Source organism: Sceloporus undulatus, chromosome 3 (genome assembly GCF_019175285.1).
Source record: "Sceloporus undulatus isolate JIND9_A2432 ecotype Alabama chromosome 3, SceUnd_v1.1, whole genome shotgun sequence".
Taxonomy (NCBI): domain Eukaryota; kingdom Metazoa; phylum Chordata; class Lepidosauria; order Squamata; family Phrynosomatidae; genus Sceloporus; species Sceloporus undulatus.
This window is the reverse complement of record NC_056524.1, coordinates 272,511,099-272,523,942: the sequence shown is the minus strand read 5'-3', so window position 1 is coordinate 272,523,942 and position 12,844 is coordinate 272,511,099. Positions and strand designations below refer to the sequence as shown.

The window sequence follows — 12,844 nt, the reverse complement described above, 5'->3', positions numbered from 1 at the left end:
CTGGGGATTCTGAGAGTTGTAGTCCAAAATAAACTTTTCCAAGATGAAGAAATGGGAAATGAAATTCCTGGTAAGTAAGCATTGCGCATGGCTCAGGAGTCCCGTTGGTCCCATCTCCTCACCTTGGAAAGGCCAGGTGGAAAGCTGTCCATTTGCCAGTGTGTTTCAGGGCCTGAGTTGTTCTGCATCTGCCCCTTCAGGATGCGTGTTGGGCGGTGATGGTAGGGATATCCCATGCCTGCCAGGGGAGAGACCCAGGGTTGAGAAACCTGCTCTGCTGCAACACACAGGTTCTGCATGTTGACCTTTCCTCATCTCTATGACTTCTCCACATCAGTGTTCCTTCGATTTCCTCCCAGCTCTTGACCATCCCATGCTGTCTGGGGATAATGGGAGAGTTGCAATCCAGCCTCTCTGGAGAACACTGGGGTTGGAACAACGCTGTCATAGGAGTTTGTCACACATGGGGGCTCATTTCGGCACTAAAGAGAGATTAAAGCACATTTAGAGCATCCCGCAAATGAAATGGAAATGGTGAGTAAACTGCGCGAATGATTATCACACGCAATTGCGCACATAAAGTGATATCGGAAATGTGTGCTGCTGAAAATCCCAAAAGTAAAAAGATGTCCGTTAATGCTTCTTTGTGACCACTTTAATGGCAGATTTTGTGAAATGTTGTGTGAAATCGTTTTGCGTAATACATGATTTTTCCAGGATATTATGAGGTAAACAAAATGATACCCCCAGTGTGACAAAACTCGTGTGATAAACTCCGTAGAATCATTCAATCATAGAGCTGGAAGAGTCCACAGGGAAATGCAGGAAATACTCTGTTAGGAAATACAGTGGCCTCCACATTTGGGACTTTGGCTTTTGTGAATATGATTATCCACAGATTTGATTATTTATATTTTGTCTAGAAATCTTTAGGTCCCCCAGCATGACTCTCTGGTCAGTGTTGCCAGAGGTTGCACTCGAGGACCTAGAGATTATATAATAATAATATTTATTTGTATACCGCCAATGGGAAACCCAATCCAAACCAAGATTCTAGATAGATACTTCTCTAGGCATTGCAGGTCCTCCAGTGCATTTTATGGACAGTTTCTGGCAGCTGTTGGCTGTTGGGAAGAGAAGGATTGGAGAAGCAGGACGCCACTGTGTTCTCAGCTTGTTTGGTCTTCTAAGGAACTGTATCATCTAGAACTGGAAAGGGTCCTCCAAGGTGATCTGTTCCCACCCTCTGCCAGTACCAACCCATTTAGAAAGGCTGAGTTGATTGTGCATTTAAACTGGGAGCAGCATCAGTGTTTCCTGTTTTGCTCTAACTCCTAGTTAGAGTGGGGATAATTTGACCTTCCAGAGGCATCTAAGCTCAGCTCCTGTGCCAACTACTCACCATCGCCCAGGAAGAGGATGGGTTCTTGGCTGGTTGGTTGTCGCGGCTGAAGTTCCAGAGCTTTTTGGATGGCCTTGGAGGCTTCTGTTTCCAGAAGTCTGGCTTCTCTTCTTGAAATTGAAAAAAAGAGGGGGATGGAACAAGCCATGGTGTCACTAGGGTTGGCATGACCCCAGTGTGGTAATGCATGCTGTCACCCTGGGTTGCTGGTCAAGAAAGGGATTTAGTTGCCCCATCTGCCATGGAACAAAGAAAAATCTGGGACCAGGACCACCAGGATGCGGACGGAAGGGGAAGAGGATGCCTCCGCCACCGTTGCAGCATTTCCACCCACGCCTGGTGCCCTGAAAACCCACCCATACACAAACACACCACGGCAGTGCCAGGTGGGCAGAGAGTGGGCAAGAAGAGGGCATCAAAAAGAGAAGAAACTGTAGCACCAGTAGGCCGGTGGGGTTAGGCACAGTGGTTAAATGCCAGTACTGTAGCCCAAACGTTGTGAATTGATCCACAGTTATACCGTTTGATACCACTTTGACTGCCATGGTTCCACCCTCGGGATTTATGCATGGGAGGGGACTTACATATCTTTGCAGGAGAGCCCAGCTGAAACCCCACTGCTCTCAACTACAGCAGGAGAGTCTAAGCAGCCCTCCCCAGATTACAAATGCCAGTATACCCTCTTTTAGTACCAGCCCTCTAATAATTCTCCCTTCTTGGCGCTTGAGATGAGAGGAATTGCATATAAACAACTGCAAGGAGACTTACAATCCCTTCATCTTTCTTTAAAATGGTTGCAAAATTACAGGGAAGTTTATTTCCATCAAACTGTTATAATGCCACAGTGCAGATACATCCTGAGTGATGAAAATGCATTAAGCTGTTAGTTTCACAGAACTGCAATGTGGAAAAACATGCTCATGTGCAAGTTTTGGAACCCATTACTTTGGTCCTAGTCTCTGGAGCAGCAGAAAACAGCTTTCTCCATCCTCACTGTGATACCCTTTAATACTCAAACAGGGCATTCATATCACCCCTTAACCATCTCTTCCAGGCTAAAACATGCCCAGCTCCCTACGTCTTTCTCATAAGGCATGGTTTCCAGACCCTTCACCATTTTGGTGGCACTCTCTGGACACACTCCAGCTTGCCATAATCCTATTTGAATTGTGGTGCCCAGAGCTGGTACAGGATTCCAGGTGAAGCCTGATCACGGCAGATAAAGTGCACTATTCCTTCCCTTGATCTAGACATTATATCATATTGATTACAAATGGTCTCAATCCAGCTTACCATCTACCAAATTCCAATATCCCCAGATGTCTGGTGTTCTTCATGAAGTAGTATACCTCTTTTAGTACCAGGCCGTCTAATAATTCCCCGTCTTGGCAATGAGATGAGAGAATTGCATAAAAACACATTTGTAAGAAGACTTACAATCCCTTCATATTTTCTAAAAATGGTGCAAAATTACAGGGAAGAGTTTTTTCCATGTTTGAAAATATTTGGGCACACAAACATTATTTTCCATGCCACCCCGTTTCATGAGGACATTCTTGGCCAGTTTATGACATCTTCTTTCTGGTTCCCAGCCTGCACACAGCACACCCCAAACTCCCTCCACCATTCATAGGGGCATCCATCCACCCTGGCCTTAGTCAACATCATCCTCCTGCCTTTGTCCCTCAACATCTCAAAATGATGCCCACAAGGTTTGCATTTTCTTTTCCAATTATTACAGTCTGATAATGAAATCCGTCTGAGCAACAGTTCACTCCATGAATCTGGCCTGGGGAAGTAGACCAAGTCTACAAAAGGTTACAACATCTTTCCATCAGTATCCTCAAAGATTATACAAGATTCCTTGCATACAACAGAGCAGACCAACAGGGCTATGTCTCTGAATTGTTTCCATGGGTACTCTTCTGCTCTTACATTTTCTTTTCTTATTACAAAAACATGTTTAGTGCACATACCATCCACTGACGTGCTTGCTAGGAAACATATCTGGAAAGTATCCCTAATATGAATTATGAACTGAGTTGCGGTGGGGAAAGGAGACAATATTAAGGAAGGCGAAAGGGCTGGAGAAAATAGTCAAACAGACATAGACGAAACAAGACAAATAGTGCATGGACCCAACAGTGGAAGGCAAAAAACTTGCACAAGCACAAGTAAAGAGGACCCTGGTCTGCGATGTCTCTAGTCTACACTAATGCACAGATGACTCGAAACTCTAGTACAACAAAGCAAATATGATATAAGGCCTCACTGAAACCTGGTGGGATGGTCTTATAATTGGGATGTGGAAATAGAGGGGTATAACTTATTAAGAGAAATAGGCCAAACAGGAAAGGAGGAGAATAGCACTATATGTCAGAGATATTTACACCAGTGAAGAGATCCAGGACATCAATCATGGAAGCCAGGTGGAGGCATCTGGATAAAAATTAAAGGGGAGGGAAACAACAGGGATGTTATTGTGGGAGTCTACTACGACCCCCACAGACGGAGGAATTGGATGATGCCTTTCTAGAACAGATGACCACACGTCAGAAAGGAGAGATGTAGTAGCGATGGGCGACTTCAACTATCCTTGATATTGCTGGAGTCAAAACTCAGCCAACTCCTCAAGGCCTAGCAAATTCCTCACTTGCCTGGAAGACAGTTTCATGGTCCAAACGGTGGAAGAGGGCAACAGGGGTCGCTATTTTAGATCTGATCCTAACCAACAAGGATGACTTGGTTATGGGGTGAAGTGGTGGGATCCTTAGGTGGAAGTGACCATGTTCTCCTGGAGTTTGTAATACAGTGGAAGGAGGAGAAGCACATAGTCAGACACGCATCCTAACTTTAGGAGAGCGGATTTCAGTAAACTTAGAGAAGTATTGGGGTGATCCCGTGGTCAGAATACTATAAAGGGAAACGGAGTTCAGGACGGTCGGACTTTCTCAAAAGAAGATACTGAAGGACACATTTCAAACAGTTCCTGTGAGAAAGAAAACTGGGAGACGTCTCAAGAAACCAGGATGGATGACTAAGGAACTTTCAACCGAGAGAGTAGAGAGTTTGAAACGGAGATGTATAGAAATGGAAAAAAGGGGAAATCACAAAAAAGGAATTCAAAGAAATAGCAGGCATTTGTAGGGTAAAGTCAGAAAGCTAAACGCAGAATGAACTCAGCTTGCTAGAGAGGTTAAGAACAAATAAAAAAGGCTTTTTGGATATGTCCGCCAGCAAAAGGAAAGAAGAAGAAAACGTAGGGCCACTGCGTGGAGAAGATGGCAAAAAAATGCAACAGAAGACAGAGAAAAGGCAGAATTACTAAACCACCTCCTTTGCCTCAGTCTTCTCAGAAAAGGAAAAGGGAGCTCAATCTGAGGTAATGGAGCAGAGGACCGAATAGGGAAATTTCAGCACGAATAAGTAAAGAGATAATAGAGAAACACCTTATTAATCTAAATGTATTTAAGTCTCCGGGACCAGATGAACTCCATCCAAGGGTATTTAAAAGAACTGGCAAATGTTAATATCGGAGCATTGGCAATAATCTTTGAAAACTCCTGGAGAACAGAGAGATCCCATCAGACTGGCGGAGGGCAAACGTTGTCCCCATCTTCAAAAAGGGGAAAAAAAGGATCCCAACAATTATAGTCCAGTTAGTTGACATCAGTACTAGGAAATATTCTGGAGCAGATATTAAACAGAGAGTCTGTGAACATCTAGAAGGCAATGACAAATCACAAAAAGTAACATGGGTTTCAGGAAAACAAGTCATGCCAGACAAACCTAATCTCTTTCTTTGATAAAATTACCAGCTTGGTAGATGAAGGGAATGCGTGGATATAGTATATCTTGACTCATAAGGCCTTTGACAAGGTTTCCCATGACATTCTTGCAAACAAGTTGTAAATGTGGGCTGGACAAGAACTGTTACATGGATCTGTAATTGGTTGACGGCCGAACCCAAAGGGTGCTTAACATGGCTCTTTTCATCCTGGAGAGAAGTGACCAGTGGGGTGCCAGTGGGGCTCTGTCCTGGGCCCAGTGTTATTCACATTCTTTATCAATGACCTGGATGACAGAATTGGGAGCATACTTATCAAATTGCAGATGACACAAATTAGGAAGAGTAGCTAATACTCCAGAGGACAGGATCAAGATTCAAAAATGGACGAATAGACTAGAAAAAGCTGGGCAAAGTTACACAAAATGAAATCAAAGGGAGAAATGTAAGGTATTGCACTTAGGGCGAAAAACTAATGCACAGAATCGATGGTGGACCCTGGCTCAATGAAAATCATGTGAAAGGGATCTAGGCGTCCAATAGACCACAAGTTGAACATGATTGAACAGTGTGAGCGGACGCTAACAAGGCAATGCTATTTTAGGCTGATCATAAGAAGTATGTGTCTCGATCAGAGAAGTATATAGTGCCACTGTATTCTGCTTTGGTCAGGCCCCACCAAGATTGTGCGTCCGTTCTGGGCACCACAATTCAAAAAGGACATTGAGAAAACTGGGCGTGTCCAAAGCGGGAGGACAACCAAAAATGGTGAAGGGTCTGGACAAATGCCATGGGAACCGGACTTAGGAGATGGGTGTTTAGCCTGGAGAGAAAAAGAGGTTAAGACGCGTTTATGAGAGCCCTGTTTAAATATTGAAGGGATATCATATTGAAGAGGGAGCAAGCTTGTTTTCTGCTGCTCCAGAGAACCAGGACCGGAACAATGGATGCAAGCGATCAGGAAAAAAAGATTCCACCCCACCATTGGAGGAACTTCCTGGCCGTAAGGGCTGTTCGACAGTGGATGCACTCCTTCCTCGGAGGGTGATAGAGTCTCCTTCCTTGGAGGTCTTTAAACAGAGGCTGGATGGCCATCTGTCAGGGATGTGCTTTGATTTGGTTCCTGCATGGCAGAAGGAGATTGGACTGGATGGGCCCTTGTGGTCTCTTCCAACCTGATTCTAGGCATTCTGTGTTCTAAATATAGCAGAAAAACACCCAGTAGTGGTTTCATTCCCACCTCTTCCAGCAGGTAAAGCAAAAAACAATTATTATTTTTCTTCCATGGCACCGAAAGGGCCTTCTAAGCAGTCGATAAATGGATTCAGATTGCAAGAAATAGATCTACCTGAACAATGAGGCCTTCTTTTACTAGAGAGCCCTTTGACGTGGATGGACTTCCTTGAAGGCTGTGGTCCCCAAAAAGCTCCTTTTCCGAGCTCTCACTTAAGATGCAGACTTCAATTTCAGAGGAACTTCGTGGTTGCCCTTGATGGGAAAGTCCACCCTCGCTGACATGAGCTATAACAGGTCTCCTGCATCACTGTCTCTGACCCCCTCTCCTCCTTTTGATAGGAGATGGGACGCCCGGACTATTAGTAGCTGCCGCCACCCGTAACCCACCCAAGTAACTTGTGGGACATGCTGAGGGGAGCATCTCAAACCTTCCCCACTTCTCCCCAGGCTGGTCATCCTCAGGGAGTATTGTTTCTCCTGATCTCTGTTGTTCTGCGATGCGGACCTCCCAAAATGTATTTTCAACAACATACACACATCATTAACCCTTCATTTACTTGGATGAGAGACTATCACCTATCACTGGTTGCACAGAAAATGGAAAGGCTCATTATCAACAAGGTTTCTCAAGTATCATATCAAAGCTTCAGAGAAGGTGACCTTTCTTGAAGATCTCTGCCACAGGTCAGAGATTTGAGCCGAAAGGAACAGCAAAGGAAGCCGTCCCTGTCTCCTGAATCTGGTGCCCTTTCTCAAAGATGCTAAAGGAACAGCCCTATGAAAAGCCTAATTATTTTCTGAATGGCAAGATGCCTGGTCACCTCTGGTGGCCGCGTGGGTAAATGCCTGTACTGCAGCCATTCCTCGAAAACCACAAGTTGCGAGTTCAAGAACCAGCAACAAAAGGGCCCAAGCTCGACTCAGCTTGCACCTTCCGAGGTCGCTAAACAAAAATGAAGTACCCAGACTGTTGGGCAAATTAGCTTACTGCTAATTGCTTACTTGCTGTTCACCGCTATGATCTTGATAGCGGTCTATAATAAAAAACAAATTCATTATTTTATTTTTCTGATGCCAAAGCAGAGATTACAGATGAACCAAGAGGCATCATGCCACTGGAATATTCTACCAGCCCATACGGAGTGTCCCCACATTTCTGGGCCGATTCTTTGCACACACAGTTTCTCCTTGCACACATGCAACACTGCCAGTTTGTTTGGCGTCTGCCTAGGCTTAGACCTGGTGAGGGAATGTGGGCCAGCCAGAGACCTAATCCATTTTCTTCTTTTTGCAACTGTCCTGTCCTTACCTTGAATGATGGACCGGTGAATCCAGCCCCAGCCAGAGACCCAGTCCAGGGAGACATTGCAGAAGATGGAGAAGCGGATGTTCAGGAGGGAAGGAAGAGTGGCAAAGTTCAGTGAATGATATATAAACAGAGGCCCAAGCGACCTTTGAACATCCCTGATAGCTGTGAACCATCATTAGCCCCCAGGTTTTTCCCCTTTTAGTCTGACAATGAAGTTTAGAACTGTTGCCATCAGGAAGTGAGCACAGGGCTGGATTAATAAAGTGCAGCGCTGTAGAAAACATCACCAACCATTTCCAATGGAATTATTCCATTCCCTCATTTCACCGTAATTCTTTCTCCCTGCACACGTCTTCGTCTTCTGTACAGTTCACTATGGTTACGAATGGGCAGACTCTCAATTCATCAGGGTTGTCATTCGACTTGTACATTGGGTTCATCCACTGCGCATACAGGGTGACCTTAGTCCGAAATGGTGTGATTATGTCAGCCTTGCATGGGTATTTGTGAGTTTTTCGGCTATGTGGCCATTGTGCTAGAAGAGTTTATTCCTGATGTTTTGCTCGGGATCTGTGGCTTCAGATTTCTCTGAAGATACCCAGCCACAGATGCTGGCGAAACATCAGGATAAATCTTCTAGAACATAGCCCAAAAACCCCCCCAAAACTATGGATGCCAGCTTGAAAGCCTTCAACTTCACATTGCATGGTTTGTTTCCTGGAGGCGGATGCTAGCTGTGTAAACATACAAGTGGGTCTCTCTCATGTGCCTATGGCTCCACCCTTCCCATTGCAATAATTTACAGATGCATGTATAGACCAAATGCATCTGGGAGCTAGGCCTAAGTCTATGAAAGCTCCTGCTGCCAACTTCTTTCTTTCAGTTATATCAAAGTGCACAAGAATCTTCTATATACGATTCCACAGAACTAACACAGCTGTCTCTTTCAATTCTATAAATCTTATGGAATTATGATGGCACAAGAGAAGGAAGTTTTTTAAATTACAACACCACAAAAGTATGTCTTCACCATCCACGGCACAGAAGTGGTCTTGGAATCCTTGCAAAGATCTGGGTAATCTTCAAGAAGAAGAACAAGCAAGCACACAATGCATCCCACCATTAATTAAATGATATCAAATCTTCTGGTTTTTCCATGGTGTTTTTGACTTCAGTTCCATAGGCCGCAGCATCTTATCCAAATCTAGGCTTTCTGGGAGCTGAAGTTCACAAACATTATAGGTATGTGGGTTTTGGAGCGTGAGTTAGGACTTGAGGGGAGGTTAGTGCCCATTTGACAGTGGAATGGACTTCCTTGAAGGCTGTGGTCCCCCAAAAGCTACTTTTCCGAGCTCTCGCTTACAGATAGCAGACTTCAATTTGCAGAGGAACTTCGTGGTTGCCCTTGATGGGAAAGTCCACCTCGCATGACATGAGGCTATAACAGGTCTCCTGCTATCACATGTCTCTGACCCCATCTCCTCCTTTTGAATAGGAGATGGGACGCCCGAGGACTATTTAGTAGCTGCCGCCACCAGTAACCACCAGTAACTTAGTGGGACATTGCTGAGGGAAGCATCTCAAACCTTCCCCACTTCTCCCCAGGCTGGTCATCCTCAGTGAGTCATTGTTTCTCCTGATCTCTGTTGCTTCTGCGATGCGGACCTCCCAAAAATGTATTTTAAAACTATCACATCATTAACCCTTCATTTACTTGGATGAGAGACTATACCTATCAACTGAGTTGCGCAGAAAATGGAAGAGCTCATTATCACAAGAGTTTATCAATATCAAAGCTTCAGAGAAGGTGGACCTTTCCTGAAGATCTCTGCCGCAGGTCAGAGATTTGAGCAGAAAGGAACAGAAAGAGAAGCAGTCCCTGTCTCCTGAATCTGGTGCCCTCTTCTCAAAGATGCTAAAGGAACAGCCCTATGAAAAGCATAATTATTTTCTGAATGGCAAGATGCCTGGATCACCTCTTTTTCTGAATGCCAAGCAGAGATTACAGATGAACCAAGAGGCATCATGCCACCTGGAAATATTCTACCAGCCCATAAGGAGGGTTCCCCACATTTCTGGGCAGTTCTCTTTGCACACACAGTTCTCCTTGCACACACCTGCAACCTGCCAGTTTGTGGCAGTCTGCCTAGGCTTAGACCCTGGTGAGGGGAATGTGGGCAGCCAGAGACCCTAATCCCTCTCTCCTTCTCTTGCCACTGTCCTGTCATTACCTGGAATGATGGCACCGGTGAATGCCAGCCCCAGCCAGAGACCCAGTCCAGGGAGCCACATTGCAGCAGATGGGAAGACAGCGATGTCTCAGGAGGCGAAGGAAGAGTGGCAAAGTTCAGTGAATGATATATAAGACAGAGGCCCAAGCGACCTTTGAACATCCCTGATAGCTGTGAACCATCATTAGCCCCCAGGTTCTTCCCCCTTTTAGTCCTGACACTGAAAGTTTTAGAACTGTTGCCATCAGGAAGTGAGCACAGGGCTGGATTAATAAAGTGCCAGCTGTAGAAACCTCCACCCCAGTTTCCAATGGACTTATTCCACTCCCTCATTTCTACCAGTCTTCTTTCTCCCTTGCACACAGTCTCTCGCTCTTCTGTACAGTTCACTCCTGGTAGCCTGGGCAGACTCTCAATTCATCAGGGTTGTCCATTTCCGACTTGTACATTGGGTTCATCACTGCTGCATACAGGGTGACCTTAGTCCAGAAATGGTGTGATATGTCAGCCTTGCATGGGTATTTTGTGAGTTTTTCGGGCTATGTGGCCATGTTCTAGAAGAGTTTATTCCTGATGTTTTGCTGGGATCTGTGGCTTCAGATTTCTCTGAAGATACCAGCCACAGATGCTGGCGAAACATCAGGAATAAATTCTTCTAGAACATAGCCCAAAACCCCCAAAAAACTATGGATGCCAGCCATGAAAGCCTTCAACTTCACATTGCATGGTTTTGTTCCTGGAGGCGGATGCTAGCTGTAAACATACAAGTGGGTCTCTCTCAGTGTGCATATGGCTCCACCCTGCCATTGCATAATATTACAGATGCATGTATAGAACCAAATGCATCTGAGGAAGTAGGCATAAGTCTATGAAAGCTCATGCTGCCAACTTCTTTCTTTCAGTTAGTCTCAAAGGTGTTACAAGATCTCTCTATATACTGATTCCACAGACTAACACAGCTGTCTCTTTGAATTCTATCATAATATTATGGAATTATGATGGCACAAGAGAAGGAAGTTTTTTAAATTACACACACCACAAAAGTTGTCTTCACCATCCAGGCATCAGAAGTGGTCTGTGGAATCCTTGCAAAGATCTGGGGAATCTTCAAGAGAGGAACAAGCAAGCCACAATGCATCCCACCCATTAATACAGTGATCTCCAATCTCTGGTCTTCCAGGTGTTTTGGACTTCAGGTTCCAGAGGCCGCAGCCATCTTAGCCAATAGTCTAGGATTCTGGGAGCTGAAGTTCAAAACAACTATAGTGTATGTGGGTTAGGAAGAGGAGTTAGAGTTGTTAGGGGAGTGAGGGACTGTACAGACTGACATCTTTGGCCAGCCTAGGGGCAGAGTTGGGGTGTGGCATCTACACGATGCATACCCCAACTCTGCCCCCAGGTCATTGTGACACACCGCACCACATGGCAGGTGGGGAATGGTGCTCCTCTGGCGCTGCATCTACATGATGTAGCACCAACAGAGCACAGAAAAGCTGCTGCAGTGTGGCTATAGCGCCCTTTCCACAGCATGGAAAGGAGCTGGGTTTTGTGGCTCCTTTTTGCGCCACAGAAAGGAGCCAGATCGGGACCACAGTGTGCGGTTTCTGCCGCCCCGATCTAGTGCTAAAAGGGGCAGTCTGTACAGCCCCTTAGTCAGTGTCTGAGATAGAAGAGAGTTAAGAATCGGGGTCAGAGTTAGTTAGAATGTGAGTGAAAGAGAACCAACTAAACCAACTATTTGTTCCAAAATACAACTTAAAGATAATCTCTGTAGAATTTAAAGATAAGCCTAATTGGCCAAGAGCCAGAACAATTCTGTACTGAAGCAAGATAAATTGTCTGGGAGAAATTCCAAAAGACATTATCTGCAGCCCAAAAGAAAGAGAAGTCTCAACAGATGATTCAAACAGATGAGAGGCAAAAGTAAAAAGTGACAAAAATAATTGGCAGCACCCAAATGCATCTGTCCAACAACTTGTGCACAGGGACAAGGAACACCTATTATAATAATTAATGCAGAGAAATAAAAGGTGGCAACAAAAAGCAAGAGCAAAAGACCTCTTCCGCTAGTTTGGAGAAAGCAAAAGGAAATTTAAACCAAGAGTGGGGCTGCTATATGACCAGCAGGGAAACACATTACATGACTAAGTGGAAATAAAAAGATGATGGAAACAATACACTGAAGAACTATATAATAGAAATGTAAAGATGATATATTCTTTCAAGGAAGACCTTGTGAAGATGAACCTCCAGTTTTAGAAAGTAAATGTAGAAACTGCAATCAGAGCATGAGAGAAATAAATCACCAGGAACAGATGGCTACTTCAAGCTACAGAGACAGAATATACTCTAGTTCTAACTAAAACCTATCAACTAATATGGAAAACCAAAGAATGACCCACGGATTGGAAATGCTCAGTATACATTCCAGTCCCCAATAAAGGGAACTCCAGGGATTGCAGTAACCAGAGGACCATTGCACTAATCTCCCATGCAAGCAAAGTGATACTCGAAATACTATTTTGAAAAAAGGTTTTAATGTATCTGCCGTCTCCTCCAATCTGCCACTGAGAGCGCAAGGCTCACTGAGTCTCAAGGTAGTGCTGGCCTTGCTGTTTAGCATGTCATTTAAAACGTTTTCCAATGGCTGGTCCGTTTGTTCTGCTGACAAGAAGTGACAGCCCTCCGGGTGGTTTACTGGTGCAGAAATGTCAGACAAACAGAATTAGAATGAAATAGCCATTTTATTTCTAATTTGCACAAAAGAATTCTGGTTAGCCATCTGTCACTTTTAGCATAAAACCAACAGCTGAACATGTTACCTTTTTGGACTACAGTTCCCCTGAGGTAGGGAAGCATAGTCCTAAACCATTTCCCCC

The 12,844-nt window shown here is 44.7% G+C and overlaps 1 protein-coding gene across 1 annotated transcript in view; it reads right to left on the bottom strand.

The window, feature by feature from the left end:
- LOC121925999 (intestinal-type alkaline phosphatase-like) overlaps nucleotides 1–1,947 on the bottom strand; it is an 18,764-nt gene extending 16,817 nt beyond the window's left edge. The window contains 4 exon segments of the mRNA XM_042458554.1: nucleotides 123–238; nucleotides 1,403–1,489; nucleotides 1,492–1,512; nucleotides 1,923–1,947. Of these exon segments, the coding sequence (XP_042314488.1) occupies nucleotides 123–238; nucleotides 1,403–1,489; nucleotides 1,492–1,512; nucleotides 1,923–1,947 (249 nt within the window).
- Between the last annotated feature and the right edge of the window lie 10,897 nt (nucleotides 1,948–12,844).